The sequence below is a fragment of the Chrysochloris asiatica genome, unplaced genomic scaffold (genome assembly GCF_000296735.1).
Source record: "Chrysochloris asiatica unplaced genomic scaffold, ChrAsi1.0 scaffold00162, whole genome shotgun sequence".
In the NCBI taxonomy this organism is placed as follows: domain Eukaryota; kingdom Metazoa; phylum Chordata; class Mammalia; order Afrosoricida; family Chrysochloridae; genus Chrysochloris; species Chrysochloris asiatica.
The window spans coordinates 6,444,986-6,470,873 of NW_006408680.1; the positions used below are offsets into that span (position 1 = coordinate 6,444,986).

The 25,888-nt window shown below is 45.4% G+C and overlaps 1 protein-coding gene across 1 annotated transcript in view; it reads right to left on the reverse strand.

Moving 5' to 3' along the window:
* Positions 1 to 871: 871 nt before the first annotated feature.
* Positions 872 to 25,888, reverse strand: part of UNC93A (unc-93 homolog A (C. elegans)) — a 36,493-nt gene continuing 11,476 nt past the window's right edge. Inside the window, exons 3-8 of the mRNA XM_006871193.1 lie at positions 21,615 to 21,844; positions 15,366 to 15,491; positions 11,579 to 11,787; positions 9,947 to 10,082; positions 9,324 to 9,455; positions 872 to 1,137 (exon numbers count right to left, since the gene is read on the reverse strand). Of these exons, the coding sequence (XP_006871255.1) occupies positions 872 to 1,137; positions 9,324 to 9,455; positions 9,947 to 10,082; positions 11,579 to 11,787; positions 15,366 to 15,491; positions 21,615 to 21,844 (1,099 nt within the window). The remainder of the gene's footprint in view (positions 1,138 to 9,323; positions 9,456 to 9,946; positions 10,083 to 11,578; positions 11,788 to 15,365; positions 15,492 to 21,614; positions 21,845 to 25,888) is intronic.

Below are 25,888 nucleotides of genomic sequence, written 5' to 3' on the forward strand. Positions count from 1 at the left end.
GCCAGAATGGCAAGACTTTGTCTCTTATACTTGGGACATGTTATCAGGAGGAACAGTCCTTGGAGAAAGACATCTTATTTAGTAAAGCAGAGGGTTAAAGAAAAAAGAGGAAGACCCCCTTCGAGATAGATTGGCACAGTGGCAGAAGTGATGGGCACAACTGTAACAATTGTGAGGATGCAGGACCGGACAATGTTCGGTTCGTTGTGCATGGAGTCACTATGAGTCAGAACCGATTTGACTGCACCTAACAACAATCATGGGCCTCAAATAATCTGCAACACCTTGAATCACTCACTCATTAGATGAAATCATTTTTGTGTGTGCTATGCAGAGGAGGATTTAGAGTAAAAGTATTTGGACAAGATGTAAGTCCATACTATAACTGCATTTATTTAGAAACTCTTCATCTATCATAATCTTAAAACCATTAATGCTAGACCCAGCTGCATCACATTTGACTTCGTGAGGTAAAATTAATTTCCTTCTGTGGACATCAGTTTACCCATCTGTAGAAATGTGGTATTCGACTACATTATTTTACGCATTATTTCACTTTAAAAAAACAACAGTTATAACAACAACGAAAACAGGTAAAATTCGACAATTCTAAGTCAGTTCTCATTGAAACCTTGTAAGCAGAGCTTCTTTCTCCTGTAGAAGCTTGCCTCTGAAATTAACTTGAAACCTTTGCTCTCTGTTCATTTGTTAGAACAGACATCACATAGAAAAGGAAATTAGAGAAAGTCTTCAAAATGACAAAATATTGTTGAAAGAGTTGTGAAGGATCACTTGTGTTTCCTGAGGCCTTTTCAGATAAAACTCGTGTCTTCATATTTCCTTGGTTCATCTGCCACAAAGGTTGACGCTGTCACATGTAAGTTTGTTTTTCTGTGTTCTGTGCTTGGTTGGTCTCCTCTGTTGGAAGTGGCTTGGCTTGGGCCTTAGACTCCATGTACTCAACGGTGCCATAGGCCACCATGGTCACAATCAGGATTCCCAGGAGGATGAAGAGCTTGATGTAGACGCATAAGTGCGTGCTGTATCCAAACGCGATGACCATTCCCAAGGCCTCCCACAGACGGTAATTGGAGAAGGCGGCCTCCTTGTTGTTCTCAAACAGGGTACCATAGAGAGCTACAAAGGAGACAGGGACGTGAACATGCGGAAAGCAGAAGCCAGACGCAAGTCTTTTCATCATTACTGAAAGGAGTGCTGCTCTTTAGCAGCCTCATCTTTCTTCAAACCAATCCAGACGTTTCCTTTGAAAAAAAACCAATTTGCTGTGTGGAATTTAGCACATCAGATCACACTCCCTCTAGCGTGAAGACCCATCAGCTGTACAATAAACAGAACCAACCTAAGGGGGTCCTGTAGGATCAGCATGGGCCTGCTAACCGCAAGGTCGGCAGTTCAAACCCACCAGCCACTCCTTAGAAACACGACACAGGGTTGCTGTGTATCAGAATTGGCTAGAGAGGACTTAACATATGATAAAGGATCCCAGTGTTGCAGTGGTTAAGCACTTGCCTACAGTTTGAACTCACCCACTGCTTCTGTAAAAGCAGAACCCTAGAAACCCCACAGGCAGCTCTACTCTGTCACATGGGGTTGCTAGGAGCCAAAATTGACTTGGAGATGCCCCACAATAATGACAACAAAGGACAAGTATGAACAGTCCCACCATGGGGTATGCCTGTAAATGATTGACGCTCCCAGGTGAGAGTAAAGCAGCCTTAGTCAGTGGTAGCAACAGGCTGACCTTGGAGATGTGGATGTGGTTCCGGACCATCACAATAAAGTGAAGGTTGAAATAAAGCTAGGCACATGAATTTTCTGCTTTCCTGGTAGTATCCCAGCTCATCGGCACTTAACAACAACGAAGTCCGTATCTAAGTAATGCCACACTACACTGGTAAGTGTAGCCTAGAGGTTACGAGTCAGGCTGCTAACGTCAAGGTCAGCAGGTCGAAACTATAAGCCTTTCTGTGGACAAAGGATGAGACTTTCTGCTCCCGTAAGGACTTACAGCCTTGGAACCCTGTGCAGGGTTACTGTGAGTCAGAACCAACTCCACGGCACACTGCCACCAGCAGCAGCAGCAGCAGCAGCAGGATGAAGAAGCTGTGAGATGACCCAAATATGACAGAGCACAAGCTGCCAGAACCCCGTAGGCTTGTTCCAGGCACCGTTGCCACAAACATTCAGTTTGTATAAAAATAAGTCAGTATCTGCCAAGCACAATAAACCAAGGTCTGGCCTAATGGGTTAGCTGCTGTAACTGAAGTCGCCAGCATGAAGCCTTTGGAGGATGGATGAAAGCAATGAAGACTTTGGCCCCTGAGTTGGCCTTCACCTGGAGACCCTAATGTCCCCAAACTGCCACCACAAACTCTTCCCAATGAGAGCCCAGCTCCAGTACCCAACACCTCACACTTGGAGTTACTGCTTTCCCTAAAAACAGAAACACACTCAGCTGTCCCCAAAGGTGAGGAAAGCTAGCAGATACTGCACCGTGCCTCACAGTCCCTCCCTGCACTCAGATTTGGTCTGTGACACATCCTGTGTCACACTGACCTGGCACCCCCATGCTTCAAGCACAGCATCCAGTGACCTCATAGCAGGGACACTGATGGGGATGGGGTGTCTGAAACCAAAATGACTGCAAAATACATATTTCTGCTGAAATTTGTTTTTAATAAAATATCCCATCCATACACCTACAAGGCTAAAACTCTGTGCTGACTTTCGTTTTGAACCTTCTAATGTACTCGGCTCACAACTGTTGCCAGCACTGTTACAATGATGCTTCAACTTGTGCGCGGTTCTGCCTGCCCACACTGCATCATGTTCTGTGCTGACATGTTCTATGGTTTTCACTACAACACTGTGATAGCATTTGTGGACCTCTACCAACAACTTTTTTGAAAATGAAGTAATAATTAAAGAAAAGGAGAAAAATCAAACACGAATAATGTTGTAATTAGTAATATAGTTCAATAAGAATGGTTTTACTTACCTAAAATGGGGTGTGTGTGGCTATGAAGGCATGAAGTGACTGGCTTACAAGTTTTCAAGAGGGAGTTTAGTTCCAGAGGGTGTTGGGGAAGGTAGAATCCCCACTGAGTGGCTTGCAACCTGTCTAGATGGAGCTGGTGAAAGGTGATGGGGATAAGACTCATGTGGTTCAAAGGTGAATAATTGGTATCATGACTAATGGCGATTGTTGCAAATGTAAAGGTAGACATTTTGTAGCAAAAAGGGGGCAGTGGTTGATCTAATTCTATAGTTCAGGAGCGGAGGACCCTGGGACATAAAGGGGAAAAAATGGGAGAAAATGTGGGACCCTATTCAGAGAAGTAGTGATGCCAGAGATAATGACGTGGAGACATGGAGCAGCTGAGGTCTCTAAACTCAAGGATGGAGAGGAGCTGTGTGCTGGTGGCCGGGGAGCAGGCTTGTAGGGTGTGCCCTTTGGGTGTTTGAATGATTGTATCTTCCCTAGTGTTTTGGTGTACACATCAAAAACAAAACAGAAAACCCCAGAGGGAATAGAAGCAAATACTGTTGAATGATGATGCATGGAGGGGATTGTAATCACTGCAATGAAATGAAATACATTAGAATGAGTGTAAAGTTGATGTTCTCCCATATAAAATATCACTCAATTCACACACAAAAAAATTTTAAAGAAAAATAAAAAAAAAGTTTTACAAGGGACTTTTGTTGGCCCTGTAGGATAAGCACTGTACTGCTAACCACAAGGTCAGCAGTTCAAATCCGCCAGTTGCTCCTTGGAAACCTTAAGGCACTTAACAACAACCACATTCATATAATCTAGGAAATATTCAGTTTAATCAATTTACACCTATATTTAGAATGCATGGTAGCGTAGTGGTTACGAATCGGGCTGTGAACCTTAAGGTCAGCGGTTCGAAACTACCAGCCGCTCCACGGGAGCAAGATGAGGCTTTCTACTCCCGTAAAGATTTACACCCTCGGAAACCCTGTACAGGGTCGCTATGGGTCGGAACCGACTTGATGGCACATAACAACAACAACAACAACTCTGATAAAGATTGCTAAGACACATGGTCCAGCATGGGAGGCTGGGAGGAAGTCCATGGGGGGTGGGGTTGGTGACACCATAAGTCACTGAATGGGGTGACAGTACTTCATGGACAGTTGACTGGCTGTGTAAATGCTCTCAGACCTGCTCTGTCAGAGTGCAACTATACCCCACAGAGTTTCCAATGAGATCACCAGGACTTTCTCCCAAGGCACCTCTGGATGGGTTTGAAGCTGAGCATGTAACCAGATGCAGCCCAGAGGCCCACGATTACAGGAGAGTGACAGAATGGTCCCATACAGGGTTCCCTAGTTCCCCTACAGCCCAATGCTGGCAGTGCAAATGTGCCAAGTCTCAGCTGCTTACCACCCAGAGGTACCTCAAAAGAAAGACCTGGCTATTGACTTCTGAAGATCAGCACACTTCTACTCTGACATACACGGGGGTGCCAGGAGGCAGTGGACTTGACAGCAACTGGGAACACAGTAACTAGAGCCCAACGTGAAGCTGTAAACAGCCATGGTAATGCAATAGTTAAACACTCAACCTCTAGCCGAAGGCTGAGGGTTCAACTTACAGCTCCTAGGAAGAAAGACCTGATGATGAAGACAGCCTAGCAAACCCCATGAGTTGGTGCCTAGCAACAACCACACTGAGCTGTGAGGCCATAGTCGTGCAGTCCCTCCCCCAGGCGGCCAGCACCTGTGCCTGTCTCCTGCCTCTCCCAGGGTGGGTGAGGTGGGAGACCAGATTCCAGAGAACGTTCTCAGCAAGTGGAGGAGGCTCCAGGCCTTTGTTATCTCACCTGGCCACCCACGTGGGCATGGCTGTAAGTGTGAGGTCACAGGCAGGTGGGAGAAAGCAATATGTCAGCAAGTCCCAGGAGGAAAACTGCCCAGCTAGTACAAAAGACACTGCTTCTGTGAGTGAGTAGCGTGTGAGCACTCTGCTTCCCAGGAACCCCCTGGGTGGGTTGCACCAGGCCCAGAGTGCGTTTACCTCCCCTTCCTGAATGTTCTGCGGTGGTTGTCCAAGTGTCCAACAACTTTGCTGTGTATTTAAAGACATGGGAAGAGCTCTTGGTGTCCATACATGTCAGCTGCTGCTGAGGACAAACACCCTCCTAATTCCTTTTCTAATTCTAAAGTCTGTTGCCCCCTCCACCTCCCAGTGAAAGGAGAGGTCCAAGGAGAACTAAATAATGAGATCTTGGGGCTTAGTCAGCTTCTGATATGATTCTAAAGACGTCATCTTTAGCTCTAAGGAAGGAAATTTGAGTCAAGAGGCTGTGGCTATCCTTGGTAGATTGTTTTATTTCTGTGGCAGGAGGGGTCTACTGGACCCTTAACTGAATATAGTAATGGAAAAGGTGCGTGGCACAACTGAATGGCCATTCCAATAAGGTGGGCAACACTGAAAAATCTGCTGCACAAGACCTCTTTAAAGTGTTCCAGAGCAAAGATGTTAGTTTGTTGTGGACTAAGGGACGTGACCCTAATCATGGTATTTTCAACAACCTCATGTGCATGCAGAAGTTGGACAATGAATAAAGACCATAGAAGAACTGATGCATTTAAAGAGATGGGAATAAGATTCTTATTGATTCAATAGTGAGTAATTGTTATCATGACTAACTGCAACTGTCACAATTGTAAAGGTAGAAGCTTTGGAACAAAAGTGGGGGAGTAGTTAATCTTACAGTCCAGAAACAGAGGATCCTAGGGCCATCAAGGGAAAAGAGCACAAGCGGAATGTGAGACCTTATCCAGAGAAGCAATGACACCAGAGATGGAGGCAGAGATGCGGATATGAAAAGAGGGAAAAGCTGAAGACTCTAGATTTATGGGAAGAGAGGAACTGAGAGCTGGCAGCCAGGAGGCAGACTTGCAGAATGCGTCCTTTGGTGGTGTAAATTATTATATATGCTTGAGTGTTTAAAATAAAGAGCTAAAATGAAGAGAGAGAAATACTGTTAACTGATGGTACACGTAGGAGATTATAATCATTGTAACTAAACAAAGGATATGATCTGTTGAATGTGAAACTGATGACCTGCCCTGTAAACTTTCACTCAATTCACAATAAAAACTTTAAAAAAAAAAAAGAAATAGGCCATCAGTCCCCCTGGCTCTACAGCCTTCTCTGGTTATGTGATGTGTTTGCCTTCTCCTCCACATGACTTCTCTAAACTTTCAGGAAGCCAAGAGTGAGAGTGCTTCTTGCACATCATCTCTGATAAGAAACATTAGAGATCCTGATCTTACAATATGAAGAACTTCTTCTGAAAGGTTCTTTTACAAGCTCAAGAAAATTCTAAAACAATAAGAAGATAATAAAGCTGTTTATGGAATGAAATTTTAAGAAAGAATTGATGCCTTTGAGTTATGGTGTTGAAGGAGAATATTGAAAGTACCATGGACTGCCAAAAGAACCAACAGATCTGTGTAGGAAGAAGTGCAGCCAGAATGCGCCGTAGAAACCAGGATGGCCAAACTTCGTCTCTCATACTTCGGACATATTGTCAGGAGGGACCAGTTGCTGGAGAAGGACTTCATTGTTGATAAAGTGGAGGGTCCACAAAAAAGAGGAAGAGCCCCAATAAAATGGATTGGCAGAATTAGAGGAGGAAATGTTAATGAGGTAAGATTAGGGGGGTAATGTTAATGAGGTAGGATTAGAGGAAGAAATGTTAATGAGGCAGGTTGTTTGTTGAATCAATCTCTTCTGAGATATAAAAGAGACTAAACAAGCCAGCAGAGATCTGAGGGGCATAGTATTATTGCAAAGAAAGAAAAGTTGGAATGTTAAGTGCATCCTTTGCAGCCTGGATTCCTGCAGTGCGAACCTCCTAGACCCAGGAGAAAACAGATGCCAAGACTCATGGAGATTGGCAAGGAACCATGGGCCCACAGATGCTAAGAGGAGCCCAGTCCTCCTGAACTGTGAACCCACACAGAAAGAGAAAGCCTTTCCTCGAGCTGGTGCCCTGACTTTGGACTGCTAGCCTTCGAAACTGTCAGAGAATACATGTGTTTGCTTAACAGCATGCAGCACGTCTGTAAAGCCTACCAGTGACCATCATGGCGGCCACTGAAATGCCACCGCCAGCTGCAGTTATGACAAGAGGCGCTAAAGAAATACTCAGACACTTGAGAATTAACATTTCCCATAACAACTGGTTTCCCTTTTCTTGAATTAAAATACTTAACTCTTTTCTGAAGAAAATCTAGGAATTCATTTTTATTTAGCCTCCCATATTCAAATCATAGTGTTCTGGTGTGGCACTATAGAATAAGCACTGGACTGCTCACCATGAGGTCTGCTGTTCAAACCCACCAGTTTCTCCTCGGGAAACTGATACAGGGTCGATATGAGCCAGAACCAACTTGCAGGCACGCAACAACAGCAACACCAATTTACAACACATTTGTATTCGCTCTGGGCTGACTACAGCTTTGCCTCAGAAGGGAAAGGGGAGCTGCGGCCAGTATTCTGGTCCCTCGGGGAGAGAACATCCAGAGCTCGTGACTGTGGTCACTGGAAACGTGGAGAGAATGACACTTTCTGTCTAGCTTTACTCTGGAGATGTTGGTAAGTTTTAAAAATTAGATGCTTTCAGAGAAGCCAGCTGCATTTCTAACAGTAGGCTGGCTGAGCTTGGTAAAATTCTGAGTATCTGTCATACCCCCTAGGAGTGGTACAATGAGTAAATGCTAGGCTGCCCACCCAAGGAGGAGAAAAGGGTCTGCAGGAGCAAGATCTGGCAATGTGCTCTGGGAAAGATACAGCAGAGAAAACCCTACAGGGTCACTGTGAGCGAGATAGGCCTGGCAGCACCTAACAGCCAGTACTGTCTCCACGGGCATGCTGAAGACAGCTCTGCCGACTGGGTGAGGCAGTTCAGACTCCAACATGGGGTGTGAAGGTCCACTTGTGTTTACTTTTGGGCTGCCAAGAGAAGCTACAGTGAGCTTTGTTCCTCTCTCCTGCTCTGAGTCAACATGGGAGCCATCAGGCATGACTTGTACATAAATAGGTCCACTGACCTTGATCCCAACAGGTCAGACTGTGACCATGAGCCACGTGGGAACCACAGCAACCCAACCTACTGCCTTTCCAGCCACCTTGGACTCAGCAAGCCTGTAGGACAGAGGAGAACTGCTTCTACGGTTTCTGAGACTGTCAACCCTCACGGGAGCGGACGGCCTCATGTCTCCCCTGCAGAGCTGCTAATGGGTTTGAATCCCTGACCTTGAGGTTCACAGCCCAACACTTAACAAGCTGCACCACCAGGGCTCCTATTTGAATAAAGAACATCACTAAAGGCCACCTGCATTACTAAGGATGAAACTCCAATTCCTTAAATCCACTAAAGTTAGGTCCATTCAAGACTATTCTCTCCTGCTGTCTGACAAATCATGGCTGAGTCTCTGAGTGGTGCAAACAACTAGTGTGCTCGTCTGCTCACCGAAGGCCTGGAGGCTGGAGCCTGCCCAGAAATGTGTCAGAAGAAAGACCTGGTGATCTACTGCTGAAAAACTATCCATTGAAAATCTTACAGGGGTGCCGTTGGTGACGCACTGACTTAGCGGTAACCAGTGTTTCATTGAAAGGAGAACTGCAATGGGAGAACATGACAGCCTCGGAAACCCTAAGGAGCGATTCTCCTCTGTCCTGCAGGGCCGCTGTGGTTCAGAATGGACACACAGCAGTAGGTTTCCTAGTATCTCATCGTAGAAACATAAACAAAGCCCACCCCTCACAGGTAAACCATCCCTGGAAGGGGTCCCACTGCCTGCTTTGCTCACCTCCCAGAACCTGGTCGTGGTGCAGAGGCCCTTACTCCCTGACCCTGCTGCACAATCGTCCCACCTCAGGTTCCTGTCTGACTGCAGCTGCCTCTCTGCAGAAGCCACCCTGGCCCCACCTGGTGCTCCAATGAGCCCGCCCCCCATCCCGAGTGTCCCCTCCCGCCGAGCTTCAGCTGTGACTCATCTCTGTCCCCTGCCTGGGTCAGGGCCCCTGGACTCTGCTCAGTCATGGACCATGGACCGTGACAGCAGGAGCCCCCACCTCAAAGAGTGGGGCTCGACTTGGGCATCATGAACTCAGTAAATGCACACTGGGAGCCTCAGACCAAGAAGCTCATGGCCTCCCACTGCCCAGTCCCACTGTCCCTGTGTGGGGCTCACCCCCACCCCTCAGGGCTCCTCCTTGTCACTGCTGTTCCTACCTGGGCCAGGCCTGGACTCACCATTGTTCTGGGTCTGCCACACAGCGTCCGACATACCCCAGAGGGCAGAGAAGACAAAGAACACGGCCAGCTGGTCAGGGTTCGGTTTCCACAGAAGAAGGGCGATGATGCAACACAGGTGGATGAGTGCTCCTGCAAAGGGGGAGAGGTCAGGGGGTCTGAGTATCCACTGCCATTGAGTAGGCTTAGGTGGGGTCACAGGTGGACCAGCGCACCTGTGTGTGGGGAGTTGGGGAGGAGAGGAAGATGTGAGTACCCACCACCATGGAGTGTATTTAGGTGAGGACACAGGTGGCCTCCTTCCTGTGAACATTGCAGTCCTGTGGAGGTGAGCATCCACCACCATCGGGTGCATTTAGGTGAGGACACATGAACATTTGTTGTCATAGCACATGGGGGATGGAGGCCACAGGGACATGCGTGTCTACCGCCACCAAGAGGGAGATGACCAGTGGTTTTAGGGGTGGGGACATCAAGGTGTGCCTTCCTGTGACCATGTGCAGATGTGGCAGGAGTCACAGCTTCAGTGTCCACCCTTGAGTAGGCTGCTGCTCACCCTTGGGGCCCGGGACATGCTGACTCTCCTGGTCTTCGCTCAGGCTGACCTGGCCATGCCCACCTACCTACTGAGAAGATGGCAATACGCCCGGTGTATTGGGACAGCCTTCCATACAGAACGGAGCACAACGCGTCGGTGCCTGCAAAGCAGATCATCACGTAGCCCACGAACTGGATGCCCAGGGCACAGGTAATGTAGGACTGCAGGGGAGGAGTAGGCATTAGACGGAGTCCACGTGGGAGAATGGCATCGATAACTTTGTTTCTGTACCAGCAGAAGCAGTTGAGACATCGATCTGACCCTCTAACTCCCAGGGCACAGGGCTCTCAATAGAAGTGTCTTGGACCATGTCATCTCATGGCTGAGTACCCTGGACTGGAAGAACAGATCAGACCTGCTGGCCATGTTCATCCCAAGAAAGCAGGTCAAGGACAGACCCGGAAGGGAGTGCATGGGACCCTGAGGCCCCACCATGTCCTGATGGCACAGGTTGAGGTGTTGATGACAGGTCCAATGGGAGAGAACTTGTATGAAACACCACATGCAGAAGTTCCTCATTTTGCTCAGACTCAAGAACTTCTAAGATGTCACATCAAGTCTGAGAATTGAATGGCCAAACCTTGTTGTTATTTGTTGCGTGCCGTTGAGTCGATTCTGACTCAGGGTGAGCCTGAGTAGGGTTTCTGAGGAGCAGCTGGTGGGTTTGAACTACCAACCTTGTAGTTCACAGTCCAGTGCTGATCCTACAGCACCACACCAGGAGTACATGGGGCAAATGGACACTAAAACTACTTGTTTATCTGAAATTCACATTGAACTGGCCCTGCTTTCTATCGAGTTAACCTGGCAGCCCTTCCTGAGGGAGTGGCATGACTGTGGTAGAGAGGATGGAAGAGAGATGACCAGGACAGGTGCCTGAACCAGGGTGGACCAGACCAAGAGGGAAAGGGGCATGGTGACCAATCCCACCTTGCTGGTACCTCTGAGCCCCTGGTCAGCTCCTACAGTATCACATCTCACCCCAGAACTCTCTGCAAGACAGATTCCCACTCTCATCCAGGGGACCAGAGCCTCACTTTTGGGTGTCCCTCCCTTGCCATCTAGGAAGTTTCTCCAGGAGAGGAGACTACCGCATAGTGAGCCCAGGAGAGCATGAAGGAGTGGAAATGTCCAGGGCTCTGGGTCCAATTGGGCAGCTTCTGAGGGTCTCAAACAGCACTTGGGGCACCAGGCATTGCTGACCTACTCGAGCCAGCTCCAGGAAGATGATCGAGAAGAAGACCATGTGGGAGCAGGTGGTCCTCACGAAGGACCCGTGGCTGAGAGACACTTCTTTCTACACATTTGAAAGAGCGTGAAGACACCCAATGCCCTTTGTGAATTTGAATGTTTCCCTCTAGCACAAGAATCTAGCAGAAGTGATTCATTGGTGCAACACAGACAGCTCCTCTATGTGGTGACTCAGGAAGCGATGCCCAGTTAACACTTGGGCACTTTTCACCGAACATAATCAACAGGAGAGAATTCATCTCTTGAGATAGGAGCTCAGAACCCAAGTTCTCTGGGAGTCCCTGGGAAGTTGATAGTTAGAATCACAGGTGGGCTTTCTGTTCCACTTCCCTGGCCTCGGGCAGGGGTTCCAGAGCATCCCTGCATCCTCAGTCTTGAGCCCAGCAGGCTTCCCATGCCCCCATACCTTTGTGTAGTCTCCAGACATGAATCCTTGCTGGAAGCCGCTGTACAAGGGCAGCAGGACAAGAAGACGGAGGCGTTTGTCTCTGAGGAGCCTGAAAGTCGCCAGTAAGTTGGACCATAAAGACAATTTCTCTCCTTCACTTTTCTGTTGGGGGTCTTTTATTGGTTCCAAAAATATGGCAATCAGCAGGACCGCTAGTACACCACATCCTAATGGGAGATGAGGGCGAGTCATTGCCGTGTTAGCGGGAGACCTAATCCACTCACACCCTACTGTAAATGCCTTTCCACCCAAAGAAGCACGGCGTTACTCCTGGGCTCCAAGTCTATTTGAAGTTACTGTCCCTTTTGGCAAACACTGACAGGAGTTCAAGGCATTTGGTCCTTTATGGGTATTTATGCCAGCACTCCAACTTCTCTTGCAGAATAGGGTTAATTTCAATCCAGATTTAAGATGACATTAGATAGGCAAGTGAACAAAAGTCTATGCACTCCAGTGCCAACTGGGTCCTACAAACACCCCAACTGTTTCATATCTATTCTACGATCAGCTTTAACATTAAAATTCTTATCAACAGAGAAAAGATTGAAGTTGTCAAGGACTTCATTCTTCTTGAATCGACTATCAACACTCACAGAAGCATCAGTCAAGAAATCAAATCACGTATTGCATTAGGCAAATCTGATGCACAGTACCTTTTTAAAGTGTTGAAAAGCAAAGATATCAGCTTGAGGACTAAGGTGAGCCTGACCCAAGCCATGGTATTTTCAATAACCTCATATGCATGCGAAAGCTGGACAGTGAATAAGGAAGACTGTAGAAGAATTGATGCTTTTGAGTTACGGTGTTGGAGTAGAATACCAAAAGAACCAATGGATTCGTTTTGGAAGAAGTGCAGCCAGAGTGCTCCTTAGAAGCCAAGATGGCCAAACTTCGTCTCTCATACTTTGGACATATTGTCAGGAGGGAGCAGTCACTGGAGAAGGATATCATGTTTGGTAAGATGGAGGGTCGGAGAAAAATACGAACACCCCCAACAAGATGGATTGGCCAGGTGGCAGCATTGATGGACTCAAGTGGGGCAACAGTAGTGAGGTTGGCCCAGGATCAGACATTGTTTTGTTCTGCTGTGCATAAGGTCACTATGAGTTGGTACCGACTTGATGGCACCTAACAATAACAACAAAGGACAGTGCTGTCTTCAGAGGAATAAATACCAGAAATTAGGAAATGACACCACACGTCCTTAAAGCCCTTTACCACCAACTGGGGATTCTCTCATCCTGATTCTTCACCATCACCTTGTTTCTTTCATTCTGATTCTTGCAGCAATTTTTCTACCAGTGGCTGGTTTCACTTCTGAGGACAATGGACACTTCAAGTCACCTTGTGCAACATTTCGTGTTCATTCCAAACCTACATATGTCAAAGTCTGTCAGTAGGAACTGGTTAAACATCTCATGGAATGTCTCACCTGCAATCAGGTATTGTGCATTTGAGAAAAGGAAAATGCTATGCTAAAAGGAAAAGCGTTTCCATTCCAGATAATGACTGAGTAAAACAAGGTACAGAGCAGTGTTTCTCACGAGTCTTCACTTGGTTTTAAGAAGGAGGGCTACAAAGATACATTTGTGTAGAAGCGCACTCAACACCTCCTAATTCATACCCAGGAAATGCAGAAGGCACAAGGTATCTGTGGAGAGGAAAGGATGAGTTTCCCAAGAGACAGCAGGATGGAGAACTTTTTCTCCATGTCCTTTTCACAATATATTCATTTGAACCCTGAAAATAGGTTATTAAGAAACTAAGGAGAAAGAAAAACTATTCCTTTCACTCTTGAATGGACACCCCTAACTTTCGTTGTTACGAAACTTAACACAGCACTAGTGCTCCCTCCTTTGTGGGAGAGCGAGGAGGCTGTCTGGTGCCATAGAGATTTCCAGGCTTGGGAAGACTCTGGAGAAACTCTACTGTGTTCTGCAAGGTCGCTCTAAGTCAGTGTCTTCTCTATGGACACGGTGGGTCCCTTCCTCTAGAATGAGCACTAATACCTGTTCCTTCACTTCTCTTCATGTTGTTACCAGTTGCTGTCAACTCATGGTGACCCCATGCGCAACAGACCAGGCCCTGCACCCTCTTCACAATCGCTGGTATGCTCAAGTAGCTTTTTGCAATCACTGTGTGTTTTGAGTGTCTTCCTACCTAAGGGGCTCATCTTTCAACTCTGTATCAGACAACGTTCTGTGTGAACCACAGGGTCTTCATGGGTTGGTTTTCAGAAGTGGATCTCCAGGCCTTTCTTCCTCATCTCTCTTAGTTTGGAAGCTCTGCTGAGACCTGTCCACCATGTATGACTTTGTTGGTGTTTGAAACCCCGGTGGCATCACAGCCATACCCAACATCACAGCCATACCCAAGCTCCCACAGTGGCACTCACTGATAGCTGAGTAGTGGTTTCTAGATGGAAACCTTTGATTCCTTTTCTGATTCTCAGGTCCTTTGGTGATGCCATTAAGGAGCCCTCGTGGTTCCGTAGTAATGCACTTGGTTGCTAACTGAATGGTTGGCAGGTCGAACCCACCAACTGCCCTGAGGAAGAAAGACCCAGAGATCTGCCCTGTGAAGATGACAGCTTTAGAAGCCCTCCAGGCTTTCTGCTCGGTCCTACGGGGTGACTAGGATTTGTGTACCTCCCCTGTTGTCTTCTGCCAGGCATCAGTACAAGGAGTTTGGGCCCCACAGATTCACTCACAAGCAGTGAGGATGGTTAGAACCTCCAGCATTGTTTCTAACGACAGATTGCATGCCCTGAGCAAGCCCTGACATGCCTTAAAGGTGACTGGGGTTGCTTTAGCTCTTTGTGGATCTAATTCCTTTGTGTGACCTCATCACGTGGCTGCCTGGCACAGTTCCGTAGGCCTCACAGCCAGTCATCTGTCCACCCTACACATGACAAACCCAGAGGGTTCCCACTGTTAACAACTTTACACCCAGATGGGCACTTAGTTACTCCCCAAATTTATCTCCCGTCCATGAGCAATGTTCTCTTTGACTACACACGTACTCCTTCCAATTCATGATGATGCAATATTTTCATCAAGTTGCTGAAATGCTGTGTGAAGCCTGGGTTCCTTCCCCTTTGTCCCACTCCATGATTTCAGTTGGTCCTCATTTCATCAATGGTCCATGCTTGACTGCTAGTCAAGGGGGTGGTGGTCTGAAGCCCACCATGTGGCTCCAGGGGAGCAAAGTCTGGAGATCTGCATGCATAAAGGAAACCCTGTAGTTCAGTTCTGTCTAGCACACGGGGTCGCCACGAGTCAGAGTTGACTCTACAACACTGCTGTTGTTTTCCCCTCTTCCTGTTTCCTAATTTAGCATGAGCCATTGACATCACTCAAGGACCTCGAGCCAATCAGTTGTTCCCAAATCAACTCCAACTCCCAGAGACCCCTGCGCTTCAAAGTGGAAGTGCTCTGTGGGGTTTGCAGTGGGCAGTCTTTATAAGGACTGCAGTTACTATGGTTGTTATTTTGTATGTAACATGCCACATAATTAATGTGCACATAAGGCACATAGCACTCACAAGGAACCAATGGGTGTGCAGTTCACCACACAAGCAAAGTACAATGTGCAAGATATTTGCATACACATCAGGTAGATCACTAGGCATTTATTCGAAGCCTCATCTGGGTGAGTTTGAAGCTCCAACTTTTCTATTAGTAGCTTTTTGTTTTGCTATGTGGGGATTCTACTTCAATGGGCACAGGGTCAGGATGGCACATACCTGTGTAAATGCCCACCAGTGTGTAGATGAGTTCTTGGGATGGACGCTGGGTGCTGTTGCTGAATGAGCCACCCATCTGGCAGTCACGGGCCCCACAGAGGAGGAGCTGGTCCTCCGGAATGATGTCTGTGGAGACAACAAATACTATAAGGGTGAATGGGAAGGGGGTTTGTGCTGCATCTGAATTGAAGCCACTCTGGCTTGGGGTAGAGAATGCAATGACTCTGAGCAAAAGTGGAATAAATGTCAACTCAGAGTCCTGGTGTGGGGCCATAGGATACACACTCAACCACAAGGTCAAGTTGAACCTCAAGATCTGCAGTTCAAACTCACCAGCCACTCCTCAGAAACCCTATAGGGGGTCATTGAGTTGGACCCAAATTGAAGGCATTTCAGAACAGCAACAACAACAACACATGTCAACTCAAGAGACCTCTTTAAAGTGTTAAAGAACAAATATACCACTTTAAGGACTAAGGTGCACCTGACCCAAGCCATGACATCTTCAATTGCCTCATGTGCGTGTGAAATGGATGTGGCGCTTTAGAACAAGCAATGGGCTGCTACCTGCAAGATCAGCAGTTCAAACCCACCTCAGAAATCCCATACAGGGCTGCTGTACGCACAACTGATTTAACATGACAACAGTAACACCAAATGCATGTTAACGTTTGACAGGGAATAAGAAAACCTGCAGAAGAACCGATACACTTGAAATATGGTGCTGGGGAAGGATACCGAAAACCCCATGGGATGTATGATAGTTAGCTTTTGTGTCCACTTGACTGGGCCAAGATTCCCAGAGGTTTGGTGGTTGAGAGGTAGCTACCCCACAATAGGATTTGATATGATAAATCAGCTAAAGGATCAAGGGTGGGGTTCACTACCCTTAATTCACCATTTCCCTGGTTTGACTTAAGGTAGATTCCCAAGGTTGAGGCACGCAACACCTTCTCAAAGGAGAAGATAAAAGGAGGCAGATTTGAGCAAAGAAAGAGGGATCTACTATCACCAAGATAGAAGAGCCAGGAGTAGAGTGTGTCCTTGGACTGGGGATCCCTGCGCTGTGAAGCTCCTAGATCCAGAGGATCTAGGATTAATGCCAGGACACATGGAAGTCCCAAGGAATGCTGGGTCTACAGATGCAGAGAGGAGAAAGGGACCTCTCTCCAGAGCCAACCAAAAGCATGTCTCCTCCAAGAACAGGCACTCTGAATTTGGACTTCTAGAAGCCTCCTAAACTATGTGAGAAGAAATTTCTGGTTGTTGAAGTCATCCACTTGATTTGTGTTATTTCTGTGATACTGTCAGTAGAGAGACCCAATACAAAACGCCAGAAGAGCAAACAAAGTTATCTTGGAAAAGTTCACTCAGAATGCTCCTTAGAAGTGAGAACGACAAAACTATGTCTCTCTTACTTGGGACATGTTGTCTGAAGGGACCAGTCCCTGAAGAAGGACATCATATTTGGTAGTGGATGATTAGTGGGGGAAAAAAGGAAGACCCCCAACTAGACAGATTAACAAAGTTGAAGCAAGAATGGATTCAAACACTGAAAAAATTATCCAGTTACTTTTATAACAGAAATGTTGTTGTGAAGTGCCTGTGAGTTAATTGTGACTCATAGCGACCCTGTGAAGGGTGGCTGTTGGTTAGTTGATGTTGACTAGCAGTATGATGTCGTACTGTGGTGGCCTGCCTGTTACTGTGATTCTAGAAGCTATGTCATGGGTATTTCCAATACAAGCAGGGTCACCCATGGTGGGCACGTTTCAGATGAGTTTCCAGATGAAGACAGACTAGGAAGAAGGAGAGATAGACTATTTTTGAATATTTAATCACTGAAAACCTTAGGAATAGCAGTGGAACACTGCCAGATAGCAACAGAATATTGATTATTGCACATAATGAAGAGCACCAGAATATTATCACATATAGTGTCAGAAGATGAGCCCCTCAGGTTGGAAGGCACTCAAAATATGACTGGGGAAGGGCTGCCTCATCAAAGTAGAGTTGATCGTGATGAAGCAAATGGAGTAAAGCCTTTGGGACCCTCATTTGCTATAAACACCCATTAATAATCAGAGCACAGAATATATGAAGTATGATTCTAGAAAAACTTGCATATTGTAAAAATGAAACGGAATCCATAAACATCAATATCATAGGCATTAGTGAGCTGAAGTGGACTGTCACTGGACATTTTGAATATGGCGATCACATGGTTTGCTGTGTCAGGAACTATAAATTGAAGAGGAATGACATCATATTCATCATCAAGAAGAACATATCAAGATCTGTCTTGATGTACAATAATGTCTGTGATAGGAAAATATTCAGATACCTACAAGGAAGACCAGTTAATACCATTATTATTATTCAAATTATTAACATTTATGCACCAACCACAAAAACCAGTGATGCTGAACCTGAGAAACTCTATCAACTTCTTCAGTCTAAAATTGATCAAATATCCAATCAAGATGCATTGATAATTACTGGTGATCGAAATGCAAAGACCGGAAACAAAGAGGAAGGATCAATAGTTGGAAAACATGGACTTGGTGATAGAAATCATGTTGGAGATCTCATGATAGAATTTTGCAAGACCAATGACTTCTTCACTGCAAAAAACTTTTATAAACAACTTAAAAGATGACTATACACATGGATCTCACCAGATGGAGCACACAGAAATCAAATTGACTACATCTGTGGAAAGAGATGGTGGAAAAGCTCCTTATCACCAGCCCAAACAAGGCAAGGGGCAGACCATCAATTGCTCATATGCAAGTTCAAGCTGAAGCTTAAGAAAATTTATACAAGTCTAGGATAGCCAAAATATGACCTTGAACATATCCCATCTAAATTTAGAGATCATCTGAAGAACAAATTTGATGCAATAGACACTAAAGACCAAAGACCAGAAAATTTGTGGGATGACATTAAGAACATCATACAGAAACAAAATGAAGGTCCCTAAAAAGACAAGAAAGAAGGAAAAGACCAAAATAGATGTTTGAAGAGACTCTGAAACTTGCTCTCCAGCATAGAGATGCTAAAGCAAATGGAAGAAATGAAGAGGTAAAAGAGCTGAATAGAAAATATCCCAGAGGAGCTTGAGAAGACAAAGTCAAATACCACAACAAAATGTACAAAGACCTGAAGTCAGTAAACCAAAAGAGAAGAACACACTCAGCATTTCTCAAGCTGAGGGAACTGAAGAAAATATTCAAGCCTTCTCTTGAAATATTGAAGGATTCTACTTCATTCTTCTTGGATCAACTATCAACACTCGTGGAAGCAGTAGTCAAGATATCAGACAACGTATTGCATTGGGCAAATCTGCTGCACAGGAACTTTTTAAAGTGTTGAAGAGCAGAGATGTTAGCTTGAGGACTAAGGTGCGCCTGATCCATGCTATGGTATTTTCAATAACCTCATATGGATGGGAAAGCTGGACAGTGAATAAGGAAGATTGTAGAAGAATTGATGCCTTTGAGTTGTGGTGTTGGAGGAGAATACTAAAAGTGCCACGGACTGCCAAAAGAACCAATAGATCTGTTTTGGAAGAAGTGCAGCTAGAGTGCTCCTTGGAGGCCAGGATGGCTAAGCTTCGTCTCTCATACTTTGGACATATTGTCAGGAGGGAACAGCCACTGGAGAAGGATGTCATGCTGGGTAAGACGGAGGGTCAGAGAAAAAGAGGAAGACTCCCAATGAGATGGATCAGCCAGGTAACATCATTGATGGTGTCAAGTGTGGCAGCGGTAGTGAGGTTGGCTCAGGATAAGACATTGTTTCGTTCTACTGTGCATGGGGTCGCTATGAGTCAGTTCCAACTCGATGGCACCTGACAACAACAACAACAGTGGGCAAAATATTGAATGATGCAGAAAGCATCAAAAGAAGATGGAATAAATATACAGAGCCACTGTATCAGAAAGAGATGGCTGATGCTAAACCATTTCAAGACATACATAGCACATGACGAAGAGCCAATGGTACTGAAGGAAGAAGTCAAGGTGCATTGAAGGAATTGGCAAAGAACAAGGCACTGGGAATTGATGGAATACAAATGGAAATCTTTCAACAAACTGATTCATCACTGGAGGCACTCACTCAACTATGCCAAGAAATTTGGAAGACAGTTCCCTCGCCAACTGACTGGAAGACACTGATATTTGTGCCCATTCTAAAGAGAGGTGACCCAAAGGAATGCAGGAGTCATCGGACAATGTCATTAATATCTCACACAAGTAAAATTTTGCTAAAGATAATCCAAAAATGGCTAAAAATGTACATTTACAAAGAAATGTCAGAGATTCAAGCTGTATTCAGAAGAGGTTATGGATACCATTGTCGATGTCAAATGGATGTTGGCTGAAAGCAGAGAATACCAGAAAGATGTTTACCTGTGCTTTATTGACTATGCAAAGTCATTCGATTGTGTGGATCATGACAAGCTATGGACAACTTTGCGAAGTATGAGTTTTCCTGAACACTTAGTTATGCTCATGTGGAATCTGTACCTGGACCAAAAGGCAGTTGTTTGAACAAAACAAGGGAACACCAAATGGTTTAAAGTTAGGAAAGGTGTGTGACAAGGTTGTATCTTTTCACCATACTTATTCAGTCTGTATGCTGAGAAAATAATCCAAGTATCTGGATTAGATAAAAGAAAAATGTGGCATCAGGATTGAAGGAAGACTCATTAACAACCTGTGATATGTAGATGATACAACTTTGCTTGCTGAAAGTGTAGAGGACTTAAGATACCTATTGATGAAGATCAAAAAGCAAAGCCTTCCATATGGACTTCATCTCAATGTAAAGAAAACAAAACTCACCACTGGACCAATAAGCAACATCCATACAAATGGACAAAAGACTGAAGTTGTCAAAGACTTATTTTTCTAAGATCAACCTTCCACATTCATGGAAGTAGCAGTCAAGAAATCAAACAACATATTGCATTAGAAAAATCTGCTGCACAAAACCTCTTTAATGCGCTGAAGAGCAAAGATGTCAAAGGACTAAGGTGCACCTGACCCAAGCCATGGTATTTTTTCAATAATCTCATATGCATGCAAATGTTGAACAGTGAATAAGGAAGACCATAGAATAATTGGTGCATTTGAGTTATGGTGTTTGAGGACTGCCAAAAGAACAAATCAACTATAGTCAGAATGCACGTTGGAAGCCAGGATGGCCAGACTTCATCTACTCATACTTAGGGCAAACTGTCAGGAGGGACCAGTCCTTGGAGAAGGACATCATGTTTGGTAAAGTGGAAGGTCCTAGAAAAAGAGGAAGACCCCCAACTAGATGGATTGGCTCAGTGGCAGCAGCAGTGGGTTCAAACGTAGCAATGATTGTGAGGTTGTCATGGGTAGGGTTTCGTTCTGTTGTGCATAGGGTCACTATGAGTCGGTAGTGACTCAGTGGCACATAAAAACAACAACAACAACAACAACAACTATATCACAGGAGCAAATGGGAGAAAATTTGATTACAGAGTTCCCAAAGGAGGCATTTTGTATGGGATAGCAAGATGGAAGCCATAAGGCAGACAGGGACAAGGCTGGTAACGGTCAGTGCGTTAGGAATTTCCCTCCATTGGGGATGGCTTCTGGAAAGCAGGGAAAGGTTTATTTCCTATGCTTGTGGTTGGAATCCTCAACACAGACATTAAAGCATGCACGCTCAGACAGGCATGGCATGGTGCTACCTCGTGCCTGGGCAAGGTCAGCCAACCGAGATCTTCAGGGATCAGTGGCCTTAAACCTGAGTGCAGTGGGATAATACATCAGCTGCTCCAGTTCTCAGAGTCTATGAGGGTAGCCATGATTCAAACAGCGCTGGCACACAGGCCCCTGTCACAGGTCCAATGCAATGGTGGAGGTGAGGGCCCTGGCATCAGGGGCCTCTGAACAAAGATAGGTGAGATCCACCTCCATAGGGATGGCCTTGGCTACCTGCGCTGAGAATAAGACCAGCTCCCTGTGTGCTCCGCCCCATTTTCAGCTTGGGAACTAGACCTCCAGGTCTTTCTTCCAAAGCACTGCTGGGTGAACTTGAAATAGCAACATTTCGGTTTGCAGCCAAGTGTGCTGCCCGTTCACACCAACCAGGAACCCCACAGAATAAGGAGCTATCCTTATACTGAGTCCTTAGAATGCCTTGGTCAGCAGTCCCCCTGAAATCCCAGCCCCACTTTGATGCCTGCCTGTGCCCCCTGTCTCTTACTTTGGGTGGGAGTCTGGCCAAGAATCAGAGACGAAATCAAATTGCCCCACACGCCGGACGACTGGAAGATGAGAAAGAAGATGCCAAAGAACTGGTTCACCACATCCTTGCTGGCTTTCCCCGTCTTCTGGGCACTCGTATTCCCCAGAATGGTGATGTATGTACATTGTGAAGACCACAGTGGGGCACCGCCCAGTCCGAGCAGGATGGAGGTGGGGATCAGTGTGTACCTGTAAGAAAATGCAGTCACACTTCACAAGCATCCTCCATATACTGGGTGAGAAGCAAGCCCAGGCATAGCCCCCGGGAAGGGTCTTATTCATGGGTTTACAAGTTACCCCTCACTGTCTTGTCGACTCTGACTCCTAGTGACCCAACAGGTCAACGCACCATGGGCTCAAACATAACAAGGAATGTGTTTTGTTCTGTTGGGCATGGGGCCTCTGGGAGTCAGAGCCAACTTCATGGCACTTGACAACAGAACTGCCCCCCAGGGTCTCCAAGGCTGTCATCTTTGTGGAAGCCCACTGCCACATCTTTCTCCCTCATAGCAGCTGGGGGGTTGAAACCACCGGACTATGGATTAACAGCTGAGCGCTTAACTAATGCACCTGCAAAACTCCTCTGGTTCATTTTTGTTGTTGTTAAGTGTCGTCGAGTTGGTTCCGACTTACAGTGGCACTGTGGTGTGGAACAGCTGGTGGGTTTGAACCACTGATCTTGTAGTTAGCAGTCCAGTACTGATCCTACAGCACCACCCGGGCTCTGGATTCACCATCAGACTCAGGTTAGTAGTAGTTAAGCTCCTTCAAGTCAGTTCCTACTCATAGCTATGCTATATAGAGTTTCTGAGGAGCTACTGGTGAGTTTGAACCATCAGCCTTGAGGTTTAAACTGACCTAGCGGCCCAATGGTGTCTTTCCTGACTTAAGTTCATTCAAAAAAGTGAAACTGAATGCTAGGTAGGCATCATGGTGTTTGACTGCAACTATAAACATCTGTTGTTGCTCTTGTGGTTGTTGTTAGGAGCCTCTGAGTCTGCTTCAGCTCCTAGTGACATTGTGCACAACAGAGGGAAATACTGCCTGGTCCTTTGCCGACCTCACAATTGCTGTTACGTCTGAGCCCATTGTTGCTGTGGTTCTGTCAGTCCATCTCACTGGGGGTCTTCCTCATTTCCACTGACTTTTCCAAGCATGATGCCCTTCCCAGAGACTGTCCCCTCCCTGGTCCCATATCTAACTAGCTAATGGTTACAAAATGCTTTATTGGAGTATCCTATGGATTGCCAGAAGAACACACAACTCTGTCTTGGAAGAAATATTTTCAGAATGTTCCTTAGAAGTGACATGATGAGACTTAGCTGACATAATTTGGACATATTATCAGGAGGGACCAGTCCCTGGAGAAAGATGTCATGTTTGGTAAAGAGGGCGGTCAAACAAAAAGGAAGGAAGCCCCTCGATGAGATGGACTGACACAGTAGCAGCAGCAATGGGCTCAAACCTAACAAGTGTGAGAATGGTGCTGGACTGGATGGCGTTTTTCACTCTGCTACACGTGGGCAGCTCTGGGTTGGAACAGACTCAATGACATCTAAAAGCCACCATGGTTGCAAAGAAGGCTAGATACACTTTTGCATTAAAAGAAATGAGTTAATTTTTTTTTTTTTTTTTTGCCTTCTTTCCCAAAGATTTGGTGTGAAATTCTGTAGTAACAAGGAAGAGAAGAATGGAAAGCAGTCATCATTTGTGCATCCTGGGTCATAACCACATGTCTTCAGAGTGTTGTTGGTCGTGGCCCAGGCAGAGGCAGAAGCTGCTCAGAGCACCAGCTCCCAGGGCTTCACCTCAGCTGCATCCACTTTCTACAACAGGAATGAGGATGTATTTTTCTAATTGAGACTCACCCTACACATCTGTTGTGAGTTGAATGGTAGCCCCCAACAAGTTATGTGAAGTCCTAACCCTGCACCTGTTTTGGGAGAAGGCTTTTCCTTGGTTATTAATTTAATGAGACCACATCAGAGTGGGGTACGTATTACAGCTAATCACTTCTGAGCGGTGCTTTATAAAGAGAGCAAACACTCAGCCAGGATTCACTCACATCTGAAGGAAGACCAAAGATGCCAGTGTCTTCTCACCAGGAAGGCTCCTCCCCCAAAAGCCCACCTCCACTGGGACTTCTCATCTCCAAAACTCTAAGTCCTCTGATTGAAAGCCCCATTTTGTGGTAGCTTGTCATTACAGAGTAGGGAACTAAGACAATAACTTAATTAAATTCTCCCTCCTTATGATGATCAGTAACTACAACCGTCAGATGAGCTCAGCATAGAATTGCTTGCTGTTGTTGTTGAGTGCCATTGAGTCAGTTCCGACTCATAACGGCACTGTATAGGATTTCTGAGAAGTGACTGGTGGTTTTGAACCTCTGACCTTGTGGTTATCAGTCTGGTACTTAACTTATAGTGCCACTGGGCAGTAAGAAGCAAAGGCTTTTTTTGTTAAGTGCCATTGAATTGATTTCAACTCATATTGACCCTGTACAGGATTTCCAAGGAGCAGCTGGTGAGATTGAATCACCAACCTTGCAGTTCAAACCAACATTGCAGTCCAACACATTAACCCACAGTGCCACACCAGGACTCTGGATCAAAAGGTAGACCTAGGCATCAAAAAACTCCCGACCAAAAGAGGTCCAGGCCCAGATGGCTTCACTGGTGAATTCTACCAAACATTCAGGGAAGAGCTGTCACCAATCCTACTCAAATTATTCCAGAATGTAGAAGAGGATGGAAAACTCCCTAATACATTTTATGAAGCAAGCATAACCCTCAAACCAAAACCAGGGAAGGTCATCACTAAGAAAGAAAATTGCAGACCAATATCCCTCATGAACATAGATGCAAAATTCTCAACAAAATCCTAGCCAACAGAATCCAGCAGCACATCAACAACAACAATAATAATAATAATAATACATCATGACCAGGTGGGTTTTACAACAGGGATACAAGGATGGTTCAACATTAGAAAAACAATCAATGTAATTCACCATATAAAAAACAAAAAGGAAAGGAACCACAGGATCATATCAATCGATGCAGAAAAGACATTGGACAAAATCCAACATCCATTCCTGATAAAAACACTCGACAAAGTAGGAATCAAAGGAAAATCCTCAACATAATTAAAACCATGTATACAAAACCAACAGCCTACATTATTCTCAATGGAGAGAAACTGAAAGCCTTCCCTCTGCAAACGGGAACCAGACAAGGATGCTCTTTGTCACCACTCTTATTCAATACTGCTTTGGAAGTCTTAGCCAGAGCTATATGGAAAGACAGGGAAATTAAAGGGATCTAAATTGGCAAAGAGGAAATAAAACTCTCTCTATTTTCAGATGATATGAGCCTATACATAGAAAACCCCAAAGACTCAGTTGAAAAAAAGCTGCTAGCCCTCATTGGAAGATTCAGCAAAGTGGCAGGATATAAGATCAACATACAAAAATCAGTTGGATTCCTCTATAGTAACAATGACAGCACTAAAAAGGACATTAGGAAAGCAATACCATTTACAACAGCCACACAAAGATGAAATATCCAGGAATAAATGTAACCAGAGAAATGAACCGATACAAAGAAAACTACAAAACACTACTACAAGAAACCAAAAGAGACTTACAAAAGAAGAAGAATATACCATGCTCCTGGATAGAAAGACAATATTGTGAAAACGTCAATACTGCCCAAAGCAATTTACACATATAATGCAATCCCAATACAGATTCCAATGACATTCTTCAAAGAGATGGGAAAAACAATTACAAACTTTATATGGAAAGAAGAGAGACCCAGAATAAGCAAAGCATGGTTTAAGAAAAAGAACAAGGTTGGAAACCTCTCACTCCCTGATTTTAAATTTTACTACATGGCTACAGTGGTCAAAACAGCTACTGGCACAATGAAAGATACATTGATCAATGGAATAGAATCGATAATCCAGAAATTAACCCATCCACATACAGCCAACTGATTTTCAAGAAAGTACTTAAGTACATTGCATGGAGAGATGACAGTCTCTTTAACAGATGGTGCTGGCAGAACTGGAAAGTGATATGCAAAAGACTGAAACAAGACCATTACCTCAGGCCCTATACAAAACCCAACTCAACATGAATTAAAGACCTAAATGTGAATCTCAAAAGTATGAAGGTCATCAATGAAAAAATAGGGACAACTGTGAGGGCTCTAATTCAGGGCATACACA